The sequence below is a fragment of the Ochlerotatus camptorhynchus genome, unplaced genomic scaffold (assembly GCF_037179485.1).
Source record: "Ochlerotatus camptorhynchus isolate MF236.1 unplaced genomic scaffold, CSIRO-AGI_Acam_v1.1 ptg000216l, whole genome shotgun sequence".
In the NCBI taxonomy this organism is placed as follows: Eukaryota; Metazoa; Arthropoda; class Insecta; order Diptera; family Culicidae; genus Ochlerotatus; species Ochlerotatus camptorhynchus.
This window is the reverse complement of record NW_027040706.1, coordinates 813,700-841,485: the sequence shown is the minus strand read 5'-3', so window position 1 is coordinate 841,485 and position 27,786 is coordinate 813,700. Positions and strand designations below refer to the sequence as shown.

Below are 27,786 nucleotides of genomic sequence, written 5' to 3'. Positions count from 1 at the left end.
GCAGCATTTCTTTTTCTTGTTTTCTGTTCGCTCCAAACAGGGAGAGCGGAACCTCTTTTTTTGCGTATTCTTTCCTTGCGTATGCTCTTTCGAGTGGAATATCAAGTAAGTCCTATTCGACGACAGCGTTCGGTTCGCTGCGTTGACTGCTCTTATCCATTATTACTTCAAATAAAAGGTGTGTTGGAATTTTGTTATCATTCTGACCGTTGAATGATTTTTTTGAAGTAAATATTTTTCTTTTTTGTTGATTGTGGGTAGATTAAACGAATTGAAATGATAAAGTATCAAGTAAACAGTACTAAAATAATGGTATATCAACAGTAACATCTTGGGGATGTGTAGCAATTTAAACTCTTACCTATGCTGGAAAAAATTGACATTACACCACCGCAATGACACCGCTAAAAAAGAGTGGATTTTCATCGCTCTAGTTTTTTTTATTATACTAGGGGAAACGCTCCTATAGTTGCGGTACGTTAGAAAAGTTAGGTTCCTACAGTTGTGCATGGAGACTCAATACTTCTAACGTACCGCAACTATAGGAGCATTTATCCTATAACAGGCAATTGAAAATGAGTGCAAAGATGCAGGTAAATTTCCATGCATATCCGTTTGTTTCCATATTACGTTAGTATATTCATTTCATTTTTTACGCGATGTTTTGTCTGTGTTTTTGATCGTGTTATCTCAAATTGCATCCGAATTCAATGCAAATTATTTCATAAAATCACACAAAAAATATATGCTGATATTAAAATTTCTGTACTTATCCTCGAAAAAAAAAAATGAAAATCGCGTAAAACAGAATTGAGTGTACTCCTTAGCATTAGTTACGACATTAAGCTGTTTGCCCTAAATGACAAACGGCCTTTGTCTTAGGCAACTACGCGATGCGTTTTCAGCGTCAAGTCTACTCGATCCTTATAAGAAATAACATTGCGGCATTTCCCTAGACGCGGTCGTTCGTTTCAACAACCAAGAGCCGCGTGCAAAGACGCGTCAAATTAACGGAATCCTACAATTTTTTTTTTTTTTGGGATATGAACCACTAAGTCTATTGTTTGAACTTTTGTGGTACCCTTGTTTACTGTTCGTACACACTAAGATTATTTTACAGATTTCTGTAAAATTTTACCGAAATCTCAACAGCTGAACTTTCGGTAAACAATTTTACAGTTTTCCTGTAATTATTTACAGATATCTGCGAAAAATTCACAGATATTTGTGAAAAATTACAGGAAATCTGCGAAACTGTTTACCGAACGTTCAGCTGTTGAGATTTCGGTAAAATTTTACAGATATCTGTAAAAATTTCTAAGTGTGTATCATGCAAGCTGACCACCATTTAATGAGTGGACAGCTAATTGCCTGGACACGTCCTTTCCCAGTCAGGTATGATATGGTTTATGAAACCAACTACCTTTCCAGGATTAGCAGACCAAATTCCACTAGGTTGTAAGATAACAATACGAAGAAATTTAGATCTACGCCTGTGTAATGCACCGCAACTGCAGAGCAGATGTTCTTGGTCGGGTTCAGAGCTATATCTGCCGTTTCTGTAGCATAGAACGTGAAACCTCGGAACATTCTACAATAGTATCCTCCATACCTTGTTCATACACTACGAAGACAGTTCAAGACCAACAATTGAAAAGGCCTCAACTCCATTTTGTAAACAAACCTTGTAAGGCCATTTTCTCGCGAACCGAAGTATGCCAAAGTAAACCAACATAATGAACAGGTAGGGAAAATTTCTCCTCTACCCGATTGTGGTTTAGGTTTGCGAATGTAGGTTTCGGTTTGTGAGAAAATGGCCGTAGTTTATAAACAGCCCCTAAGTAAATACAAGCTATATTGCGACTAAATGGTTACTTGGGTACTCATATAGCCGTCAGAATGGTTCATCGGTTGCGAAGTGAAGTATTCCTGAAAGTGAAGCGATATATTTCTCAATGTTTTGATTTTATCCCAACGTTACCTCAATGTTATCACAGACAAACAGACACAACACATTAAACATTTATCATTGTAAATCCTACCGCTATATGTCGTATACACTCAACAGATGTCTGTAGTGTATATTTAAATTTACCGTTAAAAACAATTTCGATGAACATCTTAAGCATGTTATGTCGGCCTGTCTGTGATCATACCTTCACTATCGCAACTCCGGGTAATCCGCGAAAGTGCGGGCATTTTTCTCAAGCACTTTTGATCTAACTGAAGATGAGCAGAAATTATTCAAATAAAGGCATTTTGATAATTTTGGGTCTAGTTGACCAATAAAAATTCAACTCCCACCAGGTTGGCACGTCCCTGAATTGAAGTGGGGTCCAGAGGGTCGGTAAAAATCCATTTACATCTTTGTGTAGACGTTGTTTGCTGTGGTTGTATTAATTTAACCTCCTAGTAGATTGATGTGTCTCTTCTTCTTTTTTCAATTCTTTATTTGTTTAGGTTCAAATGTTTATAAAACTAGGAGTCGATTAATACAGAGATTTTTTTGACGAAACAAATTTGAGGTTTTCTGTTTGCGTTCATTTTTTCGCGGTAGGCGACTTCTTTCTGCTTACTTTCTTCTGCGCCCACAGTTTTCTTCTTTGTTCACTGCATTGTTGCTGTTTCCACAGCTCCTTTGTAGCTAAGTACGTCACGTCTGTCCGGTAGTCCAAAAACGGTCGATTTTGCTCCTGGATTCCACTCGCTTGTTCTCCTTTCATTTTCTCTCCGGCCTTCGGGGTCATCTCGTCCATTGCCATCACTTTTTCATCGAGCACCTCAATTACTTCCACTGTGGCTCCTCCGGCTACCATAGTATGCTTAAAAGTCTGGTTAGCTAAGCTAAGCTTATCGGCGATTAAGCAAGCATTGCCGTTCCTTTGGCTTTAACGTCCCCTCTTGGAATTTACGCCGGCTCTCAACTTATTGTTCTTTGAGCTCTTCCACAGGTGTTAATTGACGAGAGCTTTCTATGGCTGTTTCATTTTTTCATTAGTATAATTGTGTGGCATGTACAGTTTTGTTCGATAAAATACCAGCGCATGCCGATTTTCATACAAAATGGTCAATTTTGACACGATGTAACTTTGTTAACTTATGATCAATTGAGTTGAAACGTTCACCAAAAAACTACAAATATGTTCAATTTTACGATTACAAAATATTTAATTTTTGGAAGCACCTGCCGGAAAGTGAGGCACCATTGTTCAAAATAATAGCAGTTTTTTATTTGAAAATTGATTAACAAAATTACATCATGTCAAAATTGACCATTTTGTATTAAAATTGGCATGCGCTGCTATTTTATCGAACACAGCTGTATAATCATACTTTATGCCCAGGGAGGTTGAGAAATGTTCCAACCCGGGAATCACACCCAGCCGCCTTCAGTATGGTCTGGCTTTATAGCTGTGATTTTACCGACTGAGGTAAAGGAGCCCCCCTAAGCAAGCATCCCAAAGATGAAAATGCTTATTGGATAAGGTTTGTTTATCGCATTAATTTAAAAGGAAATTATCAAATAACTATCATATGACATGTGTGTTAATTCCTCAATTTGGTGTAAATTAAAGCATTTCTGATCAGAAATGTTATTACTAGGACATCGTTGCTTGCTATTTTCAGAATTCACACAAGTACAACATCAGCAGCTCTTATTATGAGAAAAACTAAATATACATTAGTGACGGTCTTCTGCGACAGTGTCGTATGACAGAACCTGTCATATGACATTTTAGTTTGGTACTGTAATTTGATAGCTTGCTTTGCAAGTGTCGGAAGCAAAGGCAGTCGATTATCACAGAAAATGTGTCGACTAAGATGACCGCTTACAAGACTGGTCCCGCTACTTATACCCTTCAAAGAGTGAGAGCCCCCAAAAGCGCACTCCTTTGACAGTCAAAATTGGATTCCCACATATTTAAAAAAAAAATCTGTATTTACGCGCATTTTTTTTTTAAAGTATGATTTTCGATTACCTATGACTTGAAACGGATAATGTGATTCAAATCAAGCTGATTGGTTGTATCGTTATCGAGAAATCATTAAAAACGTACCGTGTGAATTGCGGCTTAGCGCCATCAACCGTGTAAAAAAAACGGGTAAAAAATACTGGAGTGTAATTGAAACAGTGGGAGTAAGGTGGGACGAGATCATTTTCTTGATTTATTTATATTTTTGTTTATCAACACCAACAAGCTCATTGGTTTGAAAAACCAAATCATATTTGGGGCTGCATTTAACCTGTTCATATTGACAAACAAATAAATTAATAAATTTACTAGCTGATCCATCTTGCCCCACCTTACCCTATAATTTATTATAGCACATTTCAAATAGGATCGCTTTCAGCTTCATGCTTTGATTTGAGATTTTATTAAGGCAATGCACCGAACTGCAATCTATCAAAATCAAGATTCCGACCATACGTACATACAGTGGCGTTTCCTCAACCTCAATGTACCTGTGCACCAAAATATTACTTGCAATGGATAGATATCGAGTAAACTAGAAGATTAAGTGTATTTTCCAACCGATTCGAGTTGGAATATGGCATTAAATCTGGTTTTGAAAGTTGGTGCACAGGTAAAAAGTGACGTTACGGGACGCCCCTGCGTACATATCAAAAATTCCTGAGAAAATCGATCCAAATTATTTAACACATAATGAAGCTTTGATTTATGTTGGTTCCAGTTTTGTAGATTGGTTTTTGAACTGTGAACTATGTGAAACTAACTCATCGGTCGTAAGCTATTCGTAACCACCGTGTGTATACCGCCTATAGTATTATATGCTACAGCGTTGTTAGAGTACCCCAGTTATGTACCGTCGTAAGTGAGGCGAAAAACTACATTTCGACCCCAAAAAAAAACCGATTGTGGAATGTGCATCTATCTTACCTCCACCGGCTGATTGTCTTTTTCTCGCTGTTCCTCTCTGTGTAATTATAGATTCGCGAAACACCGCGGTGGCCCGCTACAGCAGCGAGGAGATATCGGGAAATGAATCGAACGAGGCACGTCTGATGACCGAAGCGGAGCGCCAGGCCGACTTCAATCGCCACAAGGAGGAGATGAAGCGCAAACGACGCAGGAAGAAACGAGCCAGTTCATCGATGCAATCGTCATGTTTTCAAGGTGAGAAACGTCAGGACGGTGTGGTCCTAGGATTATCCTATAGGAACTAGTAACTAACTTCCTATCTATTGTTTCGCTTTACTTTTCACGATTGCAGAATTGTACAAACTGACTGGCGAGGTGCTTGGCGAGGGCGCATATGCTTCGGTGCAAACGTGCATCAACATCTACACGGAGCTGGAGTATGCGGTGAAGATCATCGACAAGATTCCTGGCCACGCTCGGGCTCGCGTATTTCGCGAAGTTGAAACCTTCCACCATTGCCAGGGCCATCCAAATATCTTGCAGCTATTGGAATTTTTCGAAGACGAGGAAAAATTTTACCTAGTGTTTGAGAAGATAAATGGCGGACCGTTGTTGACTCGCATCCAGGAGAATGTTTGCTTCTCCGAGTACGACGCTGCGCAGATCATCAAGGAGATCGCATCCGGGCTGGACTTTCTACACAAGAAAGGCATCGCCCACCGAGATCTGAAGCCGGAGAACATCTTGTGCGTGTATCCGGACAAGCTCTGCCCCATCAAGATCTGTGATTTTGATCTCGGTTCTGGAATCAAGTTCACCACCAACGTCTCGTCGCCAACGGCCACACCGCAACTGTTGACACCGGTAAGTGGCATTTGTTTTATCTTAAATGTTTAATCTGAGTGAGGGGATGGAATTCAGATATGTATTTCCTTCACCAATTTATGCTTCTTGCAGAGATATATAAGATAGAGAAGAAGACAAAAATCATGTGTTGCCAAAACGGGAAAGCACTCTGAATAAAAAAAACTTTACCTAGCTTGTTAAAATGTCATATTTGGAACCATTTATGTACTATTTGATCCCTTTCAAATGTGGTGAAAGAGAACAGCACCGATATATGAGAATCAATATTTTGTGTTTATTGTGTATGCATATAAATGGAAGCTGGCAATCTCATCATAATTCAGTACAATCTGTTTGGGTTATCTTCTTACCACAATATTGACACAGACGCATTCGAGTTTATCCGTTCTCAATCTGCTGAATTTCACACCATGACACCAAGTGCGTTTACCCTGCCTTTTACGCAATTATTAAAAAATGTAACATTGACTTTATCAATTCGAGCTCTCGAAAAAGCTTAAATGAAATAGCAAAATTCAAGCATCAAAACACCTTTGGAACGCTTTGAAGCACCAGGCGTGAGAAATAAAAAGTAAACAATTATTATCGACTAGCGATTTACATAAACATTACCATATGTTGAGTGTGGGGAGGAGAAATAACCTGTTTACCGGACCAAGCACGGACTCCGGTACATTATATATTAATAGGGAATGCGGGGAAGGGGCAAAATGCGTCCACCATCTGCATTCATTGCTACAAGTTAGTATTTTAATTACTCAATTATTATATATAGAATCGGCTGTGCGCATTATAATAATTTCAATTCTTTCAATAAATACTATTGTTATAAAACGCAAGGCTCGTGAGGAGCGCAAAAGATTCGCTCACATCACGCAAACTTGCACGCTGTTCTGACTAATGGGCAAGACGAAAACCAGCCTCCAAGTTCTAGGAAAATAATGTTTACAGCACGGAGGGGTTGAGTTAGGGGGCAGTGATGCCACGGCCTCCTTTTACGTCTCTCTCCTCTCACTTGTAAGCAACGCAAATAAAACTGGTTGAACAGCTTCTATAATCATTCCAGCAAAAGGAGTAAATGGTATGTGCTATAAGAATAAGAACACAATAGTTTCACTTTTTATTCTTCTCCCTGTTGCTGGTGGAACGTTTTTCGCTAGGTTGGTTATAAACTTTTTGAAACGTTATTATTTCGAGATTCTCCAGGCCTTCATCTTGACTAATGCCGGTAGCACTGGTGATCCACCACTTTTCGATCCGTCTCATGTTTGTCAATCTTGGTACTATTAAATAGGCAGTGCTTATATAACCTTTTACTTCCCAGAAGGGTTTAGGTTGTTTTGAGATGCAAAATTGTATTTTTTGAAAAAAGTGCTAGATCAAAAGATGTCCCAAAAGCCTAAAATTATCGAAACCATCAACAAAACTTAGCGATGCTATGAAATGGTATCAAAAAAACAGTTTGTTTACATTTTGGTAATTGGCGCTTTTCAAATGTTACGCGAGACTTCTCTCTTTGATGTGGGATCATTATTTGAATCTTTTTGCATCTGAAATATATCGAACATTGAATCAATACCTACTGGTTGGACTTCCCTGGCGGTCCTCTTATTACAAATGTTTTGTTACCTGTTTGCCACGTCCACCCACATAAGGGCACAGAACGAAGGAACGAACGAATGATATACCTACCTACATTTTTTTTTCTTTCTCGTTGCTTTATATCTGTTTCCATTTGCAAAATAATAACACCACAGAGACACAGATGCCGTCCGTTGTCGTCGACGATTGAAAAAAAAAAACTAACTGCGCAATTTCGACGGACGAAGGCTGCGAGCGAGGTGGGATGCGTCGGTATCTCGCACAGACCGATTGCACGACGATGTGTTTTGCCAGTTCTGTTTTATCAAATAATTATTATTGTTAAGTTTCATATTTCATACGGCAGCGTGCTTTCTAACGCGGTCGCTGATCTGGACTGTGGGTCGATCGGTGGTGAAACGATGCCACCAATGAAGGGAAGGGAGTGAGCGTCAACCGAACTGATAAACAAATCACGCCTATTCTCGCTTCATACTGATGTTGTTTTTTGTGCTCGAACAGTAAGTACTTACTTTTTAGTACTACCGTCAAATAGGGGTGGTTTGCAACAGTTCAATCAATTACAATTTGTTTGTTTCTATCAACATATTAGAATTATAAGGGACTAACTGTGATGATTGCTTCGCCTAATCGATATTCTATTTTTATTACTGCATTAAGAGAATCGATTGTTTATATTAACACAATCAAACATTGCAAACATTTATGATTTTGAGGGCTAGAATTGATTTTTTCATGGTTTAAGTGTAATGTTCTATTCTTTCCTCATAAAGTAATTTCGTTTAAACGTGCTCCATATATCACGTGGACCTTGAAGAGGGGTGAGGAGGGTTTGCAAGTGAGCACGCTCTATAGATTTTTTTTTAATATTTGTATGGTGTATTGTCCACGCAGATGAGGGGGGGGGGTGTACACTCAGGTCTTTTTTTACACGGGGGATACGTACCGTGTAAAAAAAAACCTACGAGATTTTGATTTTTCACATGCTTAAATGTTTAAAAAAAAAAAACGGATTTTATTGCCATTTGTAATTATAGCATGCTATGGTCCATATAGACATATTTAAAAAATTTCTGTATTTACATCAAAAATTGTGATTTTTTTCTAAGTATGTCATTCGATTACCTCTAGCTTGAAACGGATAATGTGATTGGAATCAAGTCGATAGATTGTATCGTTTTCGAGAAATCATTAAAAACGTACCGTGTAAATCGCTATAAACCGTGTAAAAAAACCGCGTAAAAAAAACCTTGTAAAAAAAGACTTAAGTGTATTTTAAAATCTAAAAAAATGTCCTCTTGTTTTGTCGACAGCCCATAATGGTATTCGTAGTAAAGACATTTAAGTTTTGCGTTTCGTGTAGAATTTGAACTTAAACATACATGTTTCACACTGTTACAGGAAGAGTTTGATGTCAGAAACAATGAAGAAATAACACATTTACACTGGAGTCGCTTTTTACGCGGTTTTTTTTTACACGGTTTTTTTTACGCGGATTTCGGAATTTACGTGGTTTTTTTTTTACGCGGATTCCGGAATTTACGCAGTTTTTTTTACGCGGATGTTGGTTTTTTTTTACGCGGATTTCAGAATTGACGCGGTATATCGCTTTTTACGCGGTTTTTTCTTACACGGTCTTTTTTTACGCGGTTTTTTTTACGTGGATTTCGGAATTTACGCGGATTCCGAAATTTACGCGGTTTTTTTTACGCGGGACGTATCACCCGCGTAAAAAGCGACTCCAGTGTATTTCCAAAAAAAAAAAAACGAGTCAGGGAAGTCCAAATTTCCAAGCACTGTTTGATTTGGCTTTTGGTTTTTAGAGGATGTAAACAGTTTCTCATGTAAATTCTAGAATACTATGCTCTAGTTCTTCTTTCCTTTATTTAACGTCGGTCTCTTTTCCGCAATCTAGTGCCAATCACCGACGGACATCGATTGCCATCCATTGACGGCAATCGAATGTGCAGGAAGGCAGCTTCCACACCTGCGTAGGATATCTCACCCATTCAACACACATGGGCCGGGACCAACGGCTTTACTTCCCTTCCGAAGGAAGACGTGACCAGAGATTTTTATGCCTCAGAAAAATCCCACCGACCTCGGCTGGGATTGAACCCAGACCCATCGGGGTGTTAGAAAGCAGTCACGCTTATCACTACACCACCGGCGCCGGCTCTATGCTCTAGTTGTGTTACTTAAATAAAAATATAACGATAACTAAAGACGGTTGTTTGGTTGGTAAGTGTGGGCTGTTTTAAAACAAGGGTTTCCGAGTGTCTATGACCGGTTCAAAAACGATTATGCACTAGGTTTTTTTTATGGACAGTCGCTTATCTTTATTTACGAGACTTTCAGTTAAAGACAGATTCAGTTAGTTAGGTCGTCTACAGCAATTTGTTCAATCAAAGCTCACTAAAATGCTTTTCCTAGTAAAAGCATGTAGTATTGCATTTGCAAGTCACCCTTTTTTACGGTGCTCATCCTTACTGCTACTGCTAGCAGGCTGATCGTCGGACCATGTGGGGTGGTAGAAGCGGTGCGATACAGTGTTTTTGTTTTTGAAAGAAGCGAAACGAGGTCAGCGATTTATTTTAAAACATCACACTGACTTGTACGAATCTTTCTTTCTAGTAGTCGTCAGAGATAAGGGACAGTCGCCTCTGATTACGTTTGTTCTTCAGCGACGCGCGGTGCTTCAAATGCAAAAATGATGAATTCGTCCTGCTTCGGTTGGGGATGGATCTCCTGGGTTGTTTCAGACTACAGTAAAAGCTTAAATTATCAAGTCCCTAGCAGCTTGCTCTTAAATGGATGTCCTTTGAGTGTCAATTTTGGCGATTGAAATCTTTCAAAACAGCTCTTTCTAATCGATGTTTTATGGAAGAATGTTAACATGTGTAAAGAAGCCAGAATTTTGCTAAAACTGCGTAACGTATCGTATTCTTATATCGTGAGGTAAACGCACCCTAGGAAGTTGTGAAAATTTAAAGTTTAAATATATCTAGGTTGGGAACATTACTTTCAATTATCTACGACGTGATACTTTTCAAAATAAAACACATCCATTAATTTTCTTTAAAATCAATCAAGTTGAATAAAAACAATTCAAAATCTAGAATTGGCAAACACGTTGACACTGATGTCCTGAAAGTGCGCTGATTCAATGTTATCAGCATTAATGTAACGTCTCTAAAAATGGAGTATTTACCAAACTCCAAGGGCATGTTTTCTATTTTAATTCCGGACTGATTCGTGCACATGCTTTTGTAAACAAACTAACAACATAATCAGCTAGAGGAATGGTTCCTCTACTATTTATGAATAGTTTGTTTTCGAGATTGGGTTTTATCCGCGAGAAATCGGCGATTGATCTGTTTGTTAACAAAAGCATGCCCTAATCCCGAATCAAACCAGAATTATTGTATTTGTACGACTCATGCAATCCGTGCAGACACCATATATATATTGAACAGCTCTTTTCAATAGCGACGAAAAATATCCATTAGTACCGTCCCAATGACGCGTTCATCTAGATAAAATTGATAAATAGCAGATTTTTAGCGATGGGCCCAATCTTGGTAACAACCAATTGAACTGAAAATATTTAACTATTCAAGCCTGTACGAAAAACGAATTTATTTGACAGACAATTTTCAAGATAATAGTGCAGTAAGTGTACTAATGATCGATTATTATTAACAAAAACAAATAAAACTGTGTTTAAAACATAATGCGTCTTTTTCATTATCAAAACATCAGGAGAATTATGCTTCCATTGTAACGAACAGGCAGGGATGGAAAATCATTTACATTCATTTCGTGCATTCATTTACATTCATTTGCCTCTAACTTTTTCATCAATAGAATTCCGTAAAATAGTGTCTGAAGCTTTTGTAGGCTTTGATATAAGCTACATTTTTTGCATACAACTCAAATCTGTATCTCTTATTCATGATGAATCAGAGCGATAAGAACCCACCATTGTTTTTCAGTGAATGTAAATTGCATTCACTGAAAAACAATAACATGTTCTGCCAGCTCTATTTCATCATGCATACGAGATTTAGATTTTAATTAATAACATAAGTTGTTGTTAATATCAAAAGCTACAAAAGCTTCCTACATCATTTTACGGTATTCTGTTGATGAAAAAAGTTAGAGGCAAATGAATGTAAATGAATGCTCGAAATGAATGTAAATGATTTTCCATCCCTGCGAACAGGCATATTTTTAGCCTATTTATTTGGACATAAAACGTCGAGAATTACTGCTAGGTCGATTCAGATCTAGCAGCTCAAAGTTTGGACACCTATTATGTATGGTATGGTAAGCCCCGTAACGTGGGTAGATCACCTTTTCGTGGTACGTTACGGGATGTAAGATCTACCACTGATTCCTAGTCCTGACTACTTGAAACTAGGGGAACAGGATTTTTCAGTAATCAAAGGAACACATCTTAGTCCTTGTTACTTTTTAGTGGCAAGACTCGGCTTTGTCCACCGAGGATGATCTTAAAACAAGAAAAAGGAACAAATGAGTTAGTTAGTCTTCATCTATGTGATTCTTAGTCTTCTATTCGCCTTTCCCTAGGTTGAAGTGGCTAAGACTAGGGTTCTGATGCATGGTCATTATCGGTGTCATTCCTTAATTTTGTTGCTAAGGAATCCAATTTTGACTGACAAAGGTGCGCTTTGGAGGGTGTTTCAACACTCCGAAGGGTATACATAGCGAGACCTTTCAATTAGAGTCGAAACCTTGCGATAAATGCAAGAATGACAACTGTCAAAAAAATCGAATACTTCATCATTTCTCAATAATGATGGAGTAATACGACATGCACTTAACTAAGGACACGGGATATAGGGGTAATGACTCTAATGTTGGCTTATGGATCTAAGATTGGGTCCATCGCTAAAAATCTGCTATTTATCAATTTTATCTAGATGAACGCGTCATTGAGACGGTACTAATGGATATTGGTCGCTATTGAAAATTTAGTCGATTGCTGAATTTATGTATGGGCCCAAATTAGGAGCATTTAGGTCGACATTACATCCCTTACCCCTACTACAATAGATCAGATTACTAGTCGCAGTGGTGTTAGGTCCCGAACAGAGGTAGAAAAATGTATGAAAAACGACTTCCACTACCGCTAATTTGCGCACTTACAAGTGCTGGTTTGTTTACCACAAATGAGTACAATACCATGCATATACAACCACACGATAGTGAACGTCTTTCGAACTCTCTTTCGCGCTTATCTAATCGCATGCTTCAAGAGTGTAATGTTGCACTCACGGACTTATGGGATTCGGGTTTTATTTTGCCCTAGGAAACGCAAAACTGATCTACTTATAATACTTCCTCGGTCGTCCATATCACCTTTCATCCGGGCCACATCAACAAAGTCCCAGATTTAACACTTTAGACCACGGCCACACCTATGTATTACTACTGCTACAAGCTTTCTAATTACCTATCTGGACTGTTTATTGGCAGATCGATAGGCATTCCTAACGTCTGGCGTTCGCTCGCTGCGTAGTTTGTTTCTGCACACGTTTTCGCTCTTCCTTGTTCATTGCAGCTGTATGCTGTATGGTACCGTGACCTACCCTAATTCCGCGCAGCACCTCATACCGTGGGTTTGACAACAAACATTAATATTTTGCGATGTACATTGATTTTTTTTTTTTTCTAAATAATCATCGGAAACGTTAGCACATATCGAGTCATCTTTACTAATACATAACAAATTTGACAACTGGTTACACACACGTAATTAAGTAATTAATTTCCGTTTTCTCAGAAGTTAAAACGATTGGCGGTCTTTGACAAAGTTGTTCTGCATTGCAATTTTTGGAAAGAAAATTAATAGTTCCATGTCATTTTCCATACATTTTCCCATACAAAATTAAAAATTCTCCCGCAAATCCAGATCTTATTCAAATTCGCTCATATTTTGCAAAAGCGGTCCTCAATACGCATCGAAAGAGTAGTGGGGAACATAGGGTTGTGATCCACGAAATAAACTTGACCCACCCTAATGGTCAATTTCGATGTCATTTCTTGATTTTGTTTTTAATGAATCCAATTTTAACTGACAAAGGGACGAAGTGTATAAATAGACGGTTCCTTGCGGTGCAACCACAAATGACAACTGTATCTGTGAGGTAAACAACTGTATCAGTGGAGTAACACGACATGTACTAAACTAAGGACACAGAAGGTACTACAACAGATTAAATTGCTGGTCGCAGCTGTTTTATGAAAAAAAAAGAGGGGGGGTTGCGTTCTTCTAAGGTCGATAAAAAATCAATTTTTTTTTATAGATTATTGTCTATGCAGGGGGGAGAGGGGTCTAAAACCTCTCAAAAACAATCTACGTAGTCTATGAACAGCCCCTTAGTGTTGCTAACAGGTTATTGGACTAAGTTCAATATATCACCAATCCAACCTTCGGCCCAGCATGAAGAACTCAAAGTAATACATATGCTTAATATTTTTGAAAATTACATTAAATTGTGGACCATCCATCATCACACTTCGATTTTTTTCGCCGAGTCTGGCAAAAAAAGAGCCGAGAATTCAACAGCCGAGCCTTCGGCAAACATCTGGGTGAAACATTCAATTTCAGTGATATCGGCAAAGCAAAATTTACCCAAACTGTCACATTTTGCCAAGCCTTCGGAATTGTTTACTCTAGGGCGACGCATTGCAGTTGACCACGACTTTGTGAAACCAAAGCACGCACAATTGTCTGCCATTGCACAGTGAGACCATTTTGAAAAAAGACGGTTAAACCCTTTTCACGCTTTTTTAGACATTTTAGCGTTTTGGTGCCTTCGAAGAAGTTTCTTGAAATGTTTTTCTGTATCTTCTGAAATATCCACACACTTTTTTTTATAAAACCCAACTTTTTGTAATCACAAGATAATATGTTTATGTCTTCCGCAAATTTGTAGAACTATGAATTGCATGAAACTTTGCTGAAGACACCAGGTTTCTACGTCATAAGTCTAGCGAGATATAAATGGATTTTTGTCAGGACTATCTTAAAATCAGTTTTTGAACTTAGGGCATTAAAAATCTTCACTAATCGATTCGACATGTTGTACAAAAATTTCAATATCATCAAAATACACAACTTTTCTAAAGACAGCAATATTGTAAATCACTTCATTTGCTTTGTAAAGCGATGTTAAAGCAAAATAGTATTATATAGTATTATAGTATTATAACAATACTTCCTGAAATCAGCAACGTCGATTTTCCCAACCACAGACTTGCACACTCACTAATTCCGAAAATAACCCAAATATCATTCATCAATGGTTCAGCAGTATTGGTGATAAATAATGATTCCCAGGCGTTAAGATGTGAAGTTTTTCTAACGGGTTTGCTGGGTTTTGTAGCGTTCCAGTCAATGTATAGTGTAATGTAATGTGTGTACCGCAACAGCTGATTCATTGGAATTCGTTTACAGCATGCTTATGCTCCTTTAGGTGGACTTTTATTTTGCGGCGCGTTTATCCGATATCGACCGAATAAGGACTATCCTTGCAGGGAATTTGATAAATTTCAGACTGTTCATCCGGAGGAACTTATGACTTATGATGTAGAAAATTAGTGTATTCTGCAAAATTTCATGAAATTCAAATTGTAGCTCAGACACGCATAAGTATGTATCGCTGATTTGGGATATGTTGTTGAAAAAAGCCAAAATTTTCAAGAAAAAATATAACATACAATAGTGTCTTTGGTCGCGAGACCATGAATACTGGGGTATCCGGGAACGTGTTTGATCATAACCATTATGGTCTTACACTCATAAAATAAATCACATAACCAGTGGAAAATATCCCTGTGGATAACTTTCATGTGATCCCATAATTCGACATTGTTCCACTAAATTACATGAACCTTATGTGTGCAATGAAAGCTACATGATGACTGTTATGTGATATTCAAATAAACATCATTAATTTTGTTATTGAAAAAAATATTATGTTCGTTCCTAATAGAAACTATGTGAAAACTTTTTTCAGTGTAGGGACATCAAAAATGCCAAAATGAAAGATATTGTGTATGCGTCTTAATGTTTAAAATGCTTGTTTTATTTTCCAATTTGGTATAGTTTGCGAGAAATACTGTTACTGAAAAGCATTTACATCGTCGGCGTATAAAAAATTAAGACGTGTCAAAAAATATCACGTCGGCGCGCCGACTTAAAATCATCGGCGGCGGCGCACAGATCTAGTGTAAACTCGTCAAAGCCAGGAAAAAGAAGTGTATCAATACATATTGCTTTTTAAGTATTCTATCATATGGGGTATTTGTTCAGCTGAAGCTGAATTTGGTCTTCGACGTATCAGTAGCTTGCACTACTCGAAAACACCTTTCTAATACAATCATATTTACACCCTGATAATACGAAAAAACATCTCTCTAAACATACTCTCGAAAACTGTAGCATTGAAGTAAAAAGTACTGATTCCATAGGTTATTACGCCCGGTGCAGTTCGTAAAGGGGATTTGCAATTATACCATTAGAGCCGGTTCCAAGCGGCTACCGGTTTTTTGAGCACACAGGGTCCGACATGTGTTGTATATTGATATGCAAGTATGTAATAAAATTAAAACGAAAATGGAGCCCATTCGAGAGGCACTCGCGCTGACTTTATAGGAACATGTAGAAAAACGTGCTTCTGCACGAGCTCTGGTGTCTGTCTGCTTAATCGACTGGCTTGGCTAGAATGAATGTACAACATCGCAAAACTTTCACCTTCATGCACGACGACGACGGCGGTAGCGGTGAACACAGGCGATATATGCGTTTCAGAGGGTGTTTTTCGGACTTTGCCATCGTTGTCGACAAAAGGCGAAAGCAGAATGGCATCTCTTGCGTGTAAATAGCGATAGGAGACGGGCATGTTGCGAAGCATGATTTGCATGTATATAGCAAAAGCGCTTCAAGTGAATCTTCAATATTTATTTTTGCGATTCTAATTGATCGAAATTGTCACTTTTGAAATAGTTCAACAAAACTTGTTTTTGAGATGATTTCAAGCAAAGTTTCTCATGATGCTTACTAAAGTTCTAAGCCTTGGTTATATTCATTATGTAAGCAAATTTAAAAACGGAAATAGATACTAAATTAACAATGCAAATCAACATGAAGACGCCTCAATAGATGCTAGATATATCTTCGCTGAACTTAATATCGGCGTTCCACCCTAGGAACACGCTTTTAAACTCTTTAGCCAAACTGAATAGGGCTTAGGGGTTGTCCATTAACCACGTATACTGTTTTTGAATAGTTTTAGACTCACCTCTCGCTGCGTGAACAATTATCCATAAACAATTTGTATGAACCTTGAACACTCGCCTCTAAACTGTCCACGTGTTATATGGACAGCCCCTTATGTTATCTTTCCATCATCACCGTGCTTCATTCTCAACTCAAGTGTGAACTCAGGGTGGCAAGTGAACCAGGAAAAAACCGGGAATTTCTAAGCAAAACCAGGAAAATAATAATTTACAGATGCATGTCGGGTTGAAATGATGACGTTACTATTTATGTGTGATGCGTGCAAAATAATATACCTGTCCTGCCCATAATCGCAAGTCAGTCCCATCTGTAAAAAACTGGAAATGAAAAACGGCGTTCAAAGATTTTACAAGTTTTCTGATTTGACACTTATTTTGGAGGGATAAATTTAAAAATAACCGTGCAATGTGATAAAATGCATCCATGGTTACCCAAACATATTGGAAAAACATCGTGAAATTTTTATATTATGGCCAAAATCTGAGTGGGCCTGACTTGCGATTACATTTAACGTCAATGAGAAAAATATCCGCAAGTCAGTTACAATTCCATGATGATGCTGCATTAGTTTAGCACAGTATTGAACAGTAGAAAGATACCATGGTTCGATAGAACGTTATTGAATGTTTCTGGATTTGTTCCGCTGGTTCCAGAGCAATGGCCGGAACATATTCCGGTGAGTATGGTTCTTCATCAGACCAGAGCTTTTCATAAACGTGCCAAACCCACCATAAGATAAATCAATTCACATGAGAATTCAAAAATAAGATCAATAAGAGTCATAATGAGTGACCAGCACCATGTAGGCCACACCCGAACATGTTCCGGGTATCCCCGGGGAAGTGGTAAATCCTATTTAAATCAAAATCCTTCAAGCGATACATCAAATCACATGAGAATTCAAAGCCATATCCATTGGCGGCCAAACTGAGTATCGTAAGAACTATATTGGCTACATCAGATACCCTAGGGGAAGTGGACAAAATCTATCTTGAGACAAATCTCATGATGTGATGTGCTGTCTATCATTTCTAACATGTTGTTTTCTAATGGGACTGACTTGCGGTTACATTTCGCTGTGGGACAATTTGACTTGGTATTGTTTTTCATTTTTCTTGAACAAACCACCTTTTTTCAATAGCACATCTCAAAAAACAGAATGATAAATGATGCTAACTCATAATTGATAAAAATGCAGATGGGACTGACTTGCGATTACCGGCAGTGTATCTATACATACCTATATAAAATGAATTTCTGTCTGTCTGTCTAACCCTTATAGACTCGGAGACTACTGAACCGATCGGCGTGAAAATTGGTATGCAGGGGTTTTTGGAGCCGGGAAAGGTTCTTATGATGGTTAGATACCCGTCCCCCCTCTGTAAGTGGGGGCTCCCATACAAATGAAACAAAAATTTCTGCATAACTCGAGAACTAATCAAGCTAATGGAACCAAATTTGGTATGTGGAGGTATAAGGAGTTGTTGTATCGATTTATAAATGTGCTATTTAATTGGCCATTTTCAACCAGCCCGTTAATTTCCGGCAAGCGCTTCTAATAATTTTATATTACGTACACGCAAAACTCAGCATATTTGTAGTTCTGTGTCAAAATTTCAGCTCAATTTATCATAGCAAAACATAGTTGCAACATGCCAAAGTTGCGACCTATTGTCCTATTTTAATGGCCACCACTCTCACGTAGAATAATTATAGGAAATCCGCAAAACTGATAGAATTAAAGCTTTGTTCATAAACCAGGAATGTTTATAGAAGAAACCAGGAAAACCGGGAAACAGTAATTTAAAATCAGAAATTCACTTGCCACCCTGGTGAACGTGGTATTTGCAGGTGTTTGTAAGACAGGATGGTGAGATGTAGTCTTCTGTTGTTAAAACTTTATTTTTCGGCTCGTTGAATAGATCACTTAACAAAAAATATCAAATGTTGCCAAATCAAGTCGTCCAAAAATTGGGCTATTCATATGAATTTCGCAGTTTACCAATTTGCTCATAATATATTTTTGAGCAGTGACTGTTGATGGACAAATGAAATACTATTTTTAACTCAATTTCAGTAACAGCCCCGGAAATACTGTATTCAGATCGACATTCCTTTTGAGTTTCGTCGTGAGCTAGCTTTAGAAAAATATCCAACAATTGTCGAAGACCAAGACATGCTTGGAATGCACAGTTGATCAAACAAACTGCTCATTTGTTAAGTAGTAACTTTTAATCAAATTCACGAGGCATGGCTTTTTTTATGTAATCGATAGAATAGGATTTGAATTAACATATATAACGATAGTAAGAAGAGGCAGTAAATTTGCATTATAATGTAAATCTGTTGCTGTCTTTGCCTTACCTGGCACATCTTTACTGACTTTGTTGATCGCTGCTTCACTGCAGAATTTCCTTGAAAAAAAAAACCATTGACGTGATTTCAATTTAAAATACGTAGTCTTCATTTCGAGTGAACTCAATATAGTTAAATCTGTAGCTACGATACACGAAAGCGCTGTCGAATTTTCAAATTTGTTGGTCACATTACTGCTGGTAGCTTATGTGACAGAATGTTATCAACTCAGTTTTCTGATAGGTTAGTGGGAGTGGGATTCAAACCCTCATTTCGTAGCACACACAATATAGTACGTCTAAACGACTTATTACGATTCGCACGGCCACGAAGCCCAAAACAGTTGTTTAAAATCGTCAGATCCTCGGATTAAATCCCGATAACGATTGGGCTGCTATGATGTCGATGTGTGTGTTCATCAATATGATCCTAAACAAACAAATGGTAGATCATCCAATCAGTGCCAGTGTTTAAAGTTAATCCGAGATGAAGCTTACTGCGTAATGGAAATGGAATGTCTAATATGAATTTTTTTCTTGTTTCTTGAATCTTTGACAGCGTGAATGCTTCTCCTACTTCAGCAACTTTGAATATTTGCAAAAATAAACCTTTACCTTATTACTTTTTCCTTTTAATTCTCATATTATTGTATTACTTTCACTTTTAAAAAAATCTGCATCAGATACATATTTCGTTTACTAGACTATCGAGACTATGACTAGACACTGAAGAAGTTTGCAAGTAGTAAACGAAATACACTCAGGTCTTTTTTACACGGGGGAATCGTTGCGGAATCGGATGAAAATAGATTGACTCCGACTCCTCTGATTTGAAATTATCCGAGTCACTTCTAAAAAAAATCGCTTACAAACTTTTGCAATGAAATTGGGCACTTATAAATTCGAAATTCAGTTGTTAATCACAGATGCGAGTAAAATACTATAGCTTAGAAAAAAAAATAAGAAATTCCATACAAATTTGATAACATTTGTGTTGGCTTAGATCAAATTAGGTCGGTAAATTAGGGAGTCGGAGTCGGTACTTTTTCTTCGACACCTATGGTTCGATTCGTCTGGTTTAGAATATCTTTCGGGTGTAACATTTACTCGACTTTGCTTAGTATAGAGTATCGTTTTACTTGGCATTCAATGTACAGATTCATGCATTGTTTGCCAGAGAACGCACTCAATGAACACCATATTAAGAGCATGCAAAACGCTCGCGAAGGATCACAAGTGTTTCATATATTTTTTACATGATATTTTAGATATACGAAAACTATCGAAATGTTGTCACGTAAGTTTGACGTGTTTTTCTTAAAGCAGTGTACAACATTTTGAGGTATTTAATTTAAACATTTTCATTCCCTTATAAGCATAAAATTACCACAGACCATAAGGACTCTAAAGAATATGGGACAGTTTTGTGTATAGCGGCAGTATAAGTATAAGAACTTTCCCGTATGAGCTAAGGCGGGATTTCGGTAAAAATGCTATAATTTTGAAATTTAGAAGAAGTTGCCACCCTCATTGCCTGCCACACTGCTTTGCTTGTTCACGTTTGCTTTGCTGACGTCTATCTAATTTTTTTTCCCTGTTATTTTGGTCGATATTTTCTATTTCTTTTCTAGATAAAATCACAACATCATTGTAGACGTAGGAAAAAGGCACTTGAGTCACAAGATCTTCGCACACGAGTGCAGAAAATGAAAATAATGTTATGTTGTTTTTCTGCATTTCTTATTTACATTGAAAACAACGCGTCATACTTATTTCGACATTTTTTTCTTGAATACTATATAAGTACTATAAATCATTATGCTAGCTAGCGGTTCCATTAGTTGTGGTCATGATTATATGGAACATTGCAAAATATACAAAAAATGTGTGAAAAAATAGACTTATTTAAAACATATCTAGCTTTCAGAATCATATGGGCCTAACTGCTATGCGGAACACATTCATGGTGTACAGGTGAAAGTCACCTTTAATTGCACATAGAAATAATGTAACGCTTTTTTCAAGTGTGTGGGCCGAAACTATAGATGCACACAAATAAAGTACTACCACTACATCAATTTTAGAAGATTTTGTATCGTAATTAATTCGTTGGCCCTTTTTCAAAAGTTATAATTTAGTAAATTAGATCAATTTTCTCGCAGCTCTATAACGTTTCAAATCAAGAAGAACTATGATCCAGGATCGACCACAATCATCATTTTGAAATTTCTTTCTTCAATTTATTATTCAATAACTTCAATTAAGCCCCTCGTGACTCATTATTGTCAAGATTATCACTGAATGGGTTTACTGAACCGGTGCGAGCTGGATCTTAGGTACCTATGTATAAAAATAAATCTCGCACATATGTGCTGCACGTTTAAACTTCATCCACATCACTAGGTATTTCGTTGTTGTTGATGTTCACCAAAGCGTGCTGAATTTGGTCGAACCATTATTAACTTAGTTCTGCTCGTTCTGCTATCGTGAGCCCTATATTGACCGGCAAAAAGCACGTGCGTGATGAGCACAGCAACAGAACATCGTAGTAAAGTGTGCCAATGTGTTTGTGAAAACACAAAATTAACTTTGACTTTTCCCCCTTTTTGTGTTGTTTATTGTTTTCCGTAAATGAAAGTGTCGAAAAATTATTCACTCCCAACGCACGATGTGATGACGATCACGATGATGTTATTGTTGACAAATTTACTTTATTTAATTTTTTTTCCCTCTCTGATGATGGTGCCATTCACTCGTCGCCACTGGCGTATTCAGGAAGAGACTAAGCTAGCTCCAGGATAACAAAAGCTCTGTTGGGGTTTAACAAGCTTAGAATAAGAGCTTGATTTATCAAACTGGCATAGAAAGTAACTTGTCCCTAGTACCTCCCTAGCCTCTGGCTATTTGTTGTCCATTGTGGTGGGTTGTTTTCTTCCTGTGTCTACTAGCAGTAATGTGCTGACGGAACCAAAGCGGGAGGGGGGGGGGGGAGGTGGGGGTGCGAGAACGTGTAGACTTTGATGCGGTTTGCGTGATCGTTTTGGTTCAAAAATTAACATCGCAATTTGGAGCTATGTGGGTACAGACGTACCCGTAGATGTATTCGGGGGCACTTTCTACAAATATCTTTATTAGATTAACTATTTATATATTTATATATAATTTATTTATACTTACAATTCACAATGCGTCAACCAGCGCAGCACGATTGGTAGTGAGCTGTGGTGCTGCCTTACGATCGGAAAACACTGCTGTCCGAGAATATTCGTCGGATCGCGAGTCGCCTATTTTTAGGTGAAATAATATTCATTGAACCGGCGACGTTACTCAACGCGGAAGCATACACAGATATGACAGGCTTAGTTTGGATGTGGAACAAACGATGGTGAGAGCACACAGCCAGTCAAATGTACGTTGCAATATCGGTGCTATTTGTCATTATGAAGCCGCTTCTGTATACTGTATACTATATTGTGTCAGTGGGTTTTCTCACCTCCCGTCGTGTATCAACTCCTACATGGGTTGGAGTGTGTTTGGACGGCTAGAATTGGTCATTGTTGGCAAGGGTAGTTAGCAATGGAATTTTCCCAGAAGCAATCGAATTGATTCACTTAATTTGTGCTAGCCAATTTGCAAAATTTGTTTGACAGTTGATCACCAATTTTTACTGGATGTAGACTATCGCATGATACGATGCCCTCTTCTGTAATGAAAACTATAACTTTAATATATAATATATATATATATATATAGATATATTGGTATTCAACTGTCATCAACTTAACTGAGTATCCTCGATAAAATTAATCTTCAAACCGTCCTAAACCCATAAACTTCACACACCAGTACTTAACGAAATTGTTTGGGTACTGATTTTGAGGAATATAAAGCAAAGGTAGTGAATGTTTACTCCTTCTTGTACTACTATTAAAAACTGTTTCTAGAACGGAAGTTCTACGAAGCGTGAAAATCGCCCGAGCTTAACAGATTCGCTAATATAAAACAGAAAACCTACTGTATATCAAATAAGATATAAAGAATGGTCGAAAAACTGAAATAATTATTATAGCATGTGTGTGTGGCGCAAGCACCATATGTTGAACAGTGCCTTATTATGGACAGTTCGATGCTTACACGATTTAGTCTTTGAATCAGCGAGTACGAACATGATTATCTGCTAGATCAGGCTAAGCAGAATATACAGATAAGCACAACAATACAGTTAAATCTGACAATATTTATTAAACATAAAACTGTCTAACATTAGGCACTGTCTAATTTAAAGTGCTAGCACCGTAGCTTAAATATCAAATAAATCAACATTTTTTTCAGGCATTTTATCTTATTACCACCTTACCACAAAACTATAAATTGCTACATTTTCCATCAATGCAATGGGGAAATTATGTTGTCAGAAACAAATGAAGATAATGTTGAATAGACTGTATTGAACACTCGCTGCAGCCCACCTATACTGCCCATAAAAGCATAACAGTGCCAAATGGATTTTTGTCAGCAATGAGATATCAATTAGAATCGGTTGAAAACTACTGACATTTTACAAACAATAATGTTCAGAAAATATCGAAAAAAAAATACTACAACAAAACCAGGTTATCCCATTTTTAAGGCTCTATGAAGAAATAAATAAATATTTACTAGGATTTTTCTCGGCTTGCTGACAGATATGCTTTTATGGGCAGTATAGCACCGTTCATTTTGTCCGACGAAGTGGCAATATCAGCATAACGTTGTTACGGAGCGCTCGGGGTTTGACGTTGATGTTCACTTGCTCCAAGTTGCGTTCGCGACGAGCATAGTCCTTGAAGTATCTCTTCTAGCTCGGAGAGGCTCCAGATCGATCAACTGGCAGTGACTTTCATAGTTAGGCAAGTGGAACGGGTCTCTCCAATGTTGCTTCCTCAGAGCGAATGGAAGAAAACGTCGTTGAACGGACTCAACTCTCTCAGCACCATTGTTGTAGTTTAGAATCCAGACCACATAACAGTATTCCAGCATGGATCGCACCAGGGAATAGTACAGTGACTTGAGACAATAGATGTCCGAGAAAGTCTTAGTAATCCTATTAAGGTGGGTTCAGTCATATAACACAAAGAGTAAAATTTGAGGGAAATTTGTCATCAGTAGTGAATGTTGTTCCCATCTTGGACATTGTCTCTAAACCACATTTTTTTTCCATTAAATTGGTAAAAATGTGTGTAAGCCGCTTTTGTAGTATGTTCTCATGCTGCGTACTGCAAAACATCGGGGATAATACATAGTGGGTAATTTATGGTCGGTTGGCAAAACTAGCAGAAAGTTATTATTTTTCGGGGTCATAAGAACACTATATATCGCTATGATTCGACAAATTTCTGAAACCAATTACAATTTACAATTAAACTTTCAAATCGAATTGTAGAACTGTCAAACTAAAAAACAAATACTTTTACGTTGACGTTGGAAAAGTTTTGCTTCAAAAGAAGGCTGTTTCACCGCAATTTCATCGCAGTTTTCATCTCAAATACGAATTATTTTCAATTTAATTTCTTTTATGTGAAAGGAAAATAACCAATATTCATATTTATTTAAGTATTTTCTTAATATTCATATTTTTATTTTTCATTCACATCAGGATGTTAATATCAGGGATGTTGTCTTTGGTGAAGGTTTCCTCCCAGACGCCTTTCCTCCAACATGCAGCGGACTTAGTCGAACGAAAGTGCATCTTGTTTTCACTGCTGGCCGACGATAAGCAGCGAAACCTGGTGCGACTAAATCTTACCAGTATCCTATAGAAAAGAACATAATCTGCAATCCCTCCAGCGATACATTGCAAACGTTATTGATAGCCACCGAATGCATCTCTGCAGTGTGCTCTAACGTCCCAATATGCTGGCGATCTGGATGTTTTTAAAAATCATACTCGAAATATCTTACCTTCTGCGAAAACTTTACTCTTTCTCATTGCCTCCAGTACCGGCATCGGTTCCCCCGTCGTTGAATTTTGGAACTGCACAATTGATTTTCTGCGGTTTGATTCTAGTGTCTCGTACTATAGTCCTATTGGATGTTTGGACCATGAGGTGATTACATGTCGATAGTGAAAGAAAAACTTTCAACCCAAAGAAAAACAATTCATTTTGAAAATATTCGTATTATAAACTACCGAATTCGAGAAACTTTAATTTAAAATGTTAAAATTTTTAAAGATAAAATTTTTATTTTTTTTGTGTGTAGCCATTATTTAGGAAGGTTTTTTATGTTTTATTATGTGTTTTTCTTAGAGGGACCATATTGCCCCCATATACACTACCTAAATACAGCAGGTAACAGCAGCCGTGGCGCACTTGCATATTATTAAATAGTGCGTTGACTGCAACGGGCTCGAACCAAGTAAGACATACACGTCATGTTTATTAATATTTGCCAATTGCAGGAGTAGCCCTTCGATGGCAGACTTATCCCTTAATTCGCTTCTACTGAGAAAAGTGCTTAGACCGAAATCATCGTGCACAGTTTTGCTTATTATTGCTTTCCTTGCACGGTGCTCATACATAAACATTACCTACTTTCAGTTCATTGTACTGTACGACGAAATGACGAAGAAATCTATTTTTTTACTTGTTTTTGAATAATATATTGAAACACAACTGTATTGATAATCTGAAGGTTCACTATATATATTGTTATATTTTTCTTTACAGGTCGGAAGCGCTGAGTTTATGGCCCCAGAGGTGGTGGATTTGTTCGTAGGCGAATCGAACTACTATGATAAGCGTTGTGATTTGTGGTCGCTGGGCGTGATTGCGTACATTCTGCTGTGCGGATATCCGCCCTTCTCCGGCAACTGCGAGCAGGACTGCGGCTGGAATCGGGGCGAGAACTGTCGTACCTGTCAAGAGCTACTGTTTGAATCGATCCAGGAGGGTCGATATAGCTTCCCAGAAAACGATTGGATAGATGTTAGTGAAGAGGCTAAAGACTTAATCCGTGGACTTTTGGTCAAGGAGGCGCCCAAGCGTCTCAGCGCCGCTGCGGTGCTCAACCATCCATGGATTAAAATTACCGATGAAGGTGATTGCATCGATGGCGTCAATTCCGATGCAATCAAGGAAAAGCAGCGCCGACGAGTATTGAAGACACCGGGTATAATCCGGCGGTAAGTGTGTTTGATTTCTAGACTCTGTTTCAAATACCTAAGATATGCTTGTTTTTTTTTTTTTCTAGCAATCAATCGGCACGAGAGCTGTCGCACTTTGCTGAATCTGCGATGGCCGTAAAGCGTGTCATTCTGCAGCATTTTTCGATGCGCTACGACTACATGACTAAGGAGCGACCCAACATTTATCAGCCTTCGGTGCAGCAGCAACAAGAGGTCGTAGCTCCTAAGAAAAATGCAAACCCAGAACCAACGTCCTCCACGCTGTCTCCTGCGGTTGGATCCGTGGAGGTAGAAGTCACGGATCAGCCTCTAGAGAGGAATACGTTGGACGTAGTGGTTCGAACTGAACCACAACCGTGCCCACCTTTGTCTGCCAGATCGAGCATTATCAAGGTGCAGGCCGGTGACCGGTACCATGTGGATGCGGATGAAGGTGGCTCTCTATCACCTTCCCCATCCACATCACCATCGTCAGTGTCATCATCATCCTCATCCTCATCATCATCGACTGACGATCATCATCGCTGTGATGGAGATGCTGACTATGTCAGCATCAGGAAGTCATCATCGGCGTCTACGTTGACACCGGACGCTTCGCCGAATTCGATGACACCGTCTCCAATTGCCACCGCCACTAGTCAAGGTGTCAATGGGCTTTCTTCGTTATCTTCTCCTTCCCCTACTGTAGTTGTAAACCCGAACAGTGGTTCTGACAACAAGGAGAACAATTCCACCCCTTCAGTACAACAAAAACAACAACAGCAAAAATCGCTGGATGTCATCAAAGAGAAGAATACTCCTCCGTCCATTACTTCCAGCTCGGTGACGATTCCACCAGAGCAAAACTGGCGATACCGTGGTGCCGATACTGACGCTCAGAAGTTCAAACATCCGTCTTCGATACTCGGACCGAGTTACAACAATTCCGCAAGGGCACGCTACCATCAGCAACAGTATCGCAACTTCAGCTCGTACAATAACTACTACAACAATCATAATCACCATAACCATCATCACCATAATAACAATCAGTACCGTAGCGGCGGAAGTGGCAGTGGTGGTGGCAAAAGTGGAAGCGGAAGCGGAAAATCTTCCTACTACCGCCAACCGAAGAGCAATAACGAAAAAACGGGCAGTATCGAGATCCGCTCACAGCATCCGCAGCAACAATTCTGGCGAAGCCGTCGTAACAACCAATACAACGATGATGAAGACGAGCTGGTTGCCGATGGATCGTCCTATCGTCACAGCAATGGCTATACTAGCAACAACGCTCGGTAAGTGTGACACACATACAAAGAAACAAAAAGTATCAATCAAGCTGTGTTTAATGAGAGGGCGAAACAGATCGCAACAACATGCGACCTCTTTTTTGCCGTTCATTCAGCCGATCCAACGAACTTCGAGATGTTTATGCTGATGGTGTTCATTTAGCTAAAACACGAGCTATTTAGTGCGAGTAAGTTCTAGCAGGTCGAACTACAGTCGCTTTATTTACAGTCTGGCGGAGAGAATTTCTTGAACCAATTGAGCTGTCAAATAGCGGAACATAACACGAAGACTATACGTCAAACTCGGTCGAGA

At 38.4% G+C, this 27,786-nt stretch overlaps 1 protein-coding gene across 1 annotated transcript in view; it reads left to right on the top strand.

Moving 5' to 3' along the window:
• Positions 1 to 27,786, top strand: part of Lk6 (Lk6 kinase) — a 47,273-nt gene that overhangs the window by 10,213 nt on the left and 9,274 nt on the right. The window contains exons 2-5 of the mRNA XM_065224851.1: positions 4,953 to 5,138; positions 5,236 to 5,747; positions 25,745 to 26,199; positions 26,268 to 27,479. Coding sequence (XP_065080923.1) covers positions 4,953 to 5,138; positions 5,236 to 5,747; positions 25,745 to 26,199; positions 26,268 to 27,479 — 2,365 coding nt within the window. The remainder of the gene's footprint in view (positions 1 to 4,952; positions 5,139 to 5,235; positions 5,748 to 25,744; positions 26,200 to 26,267; positions 27,480 to 27,786) is intronic.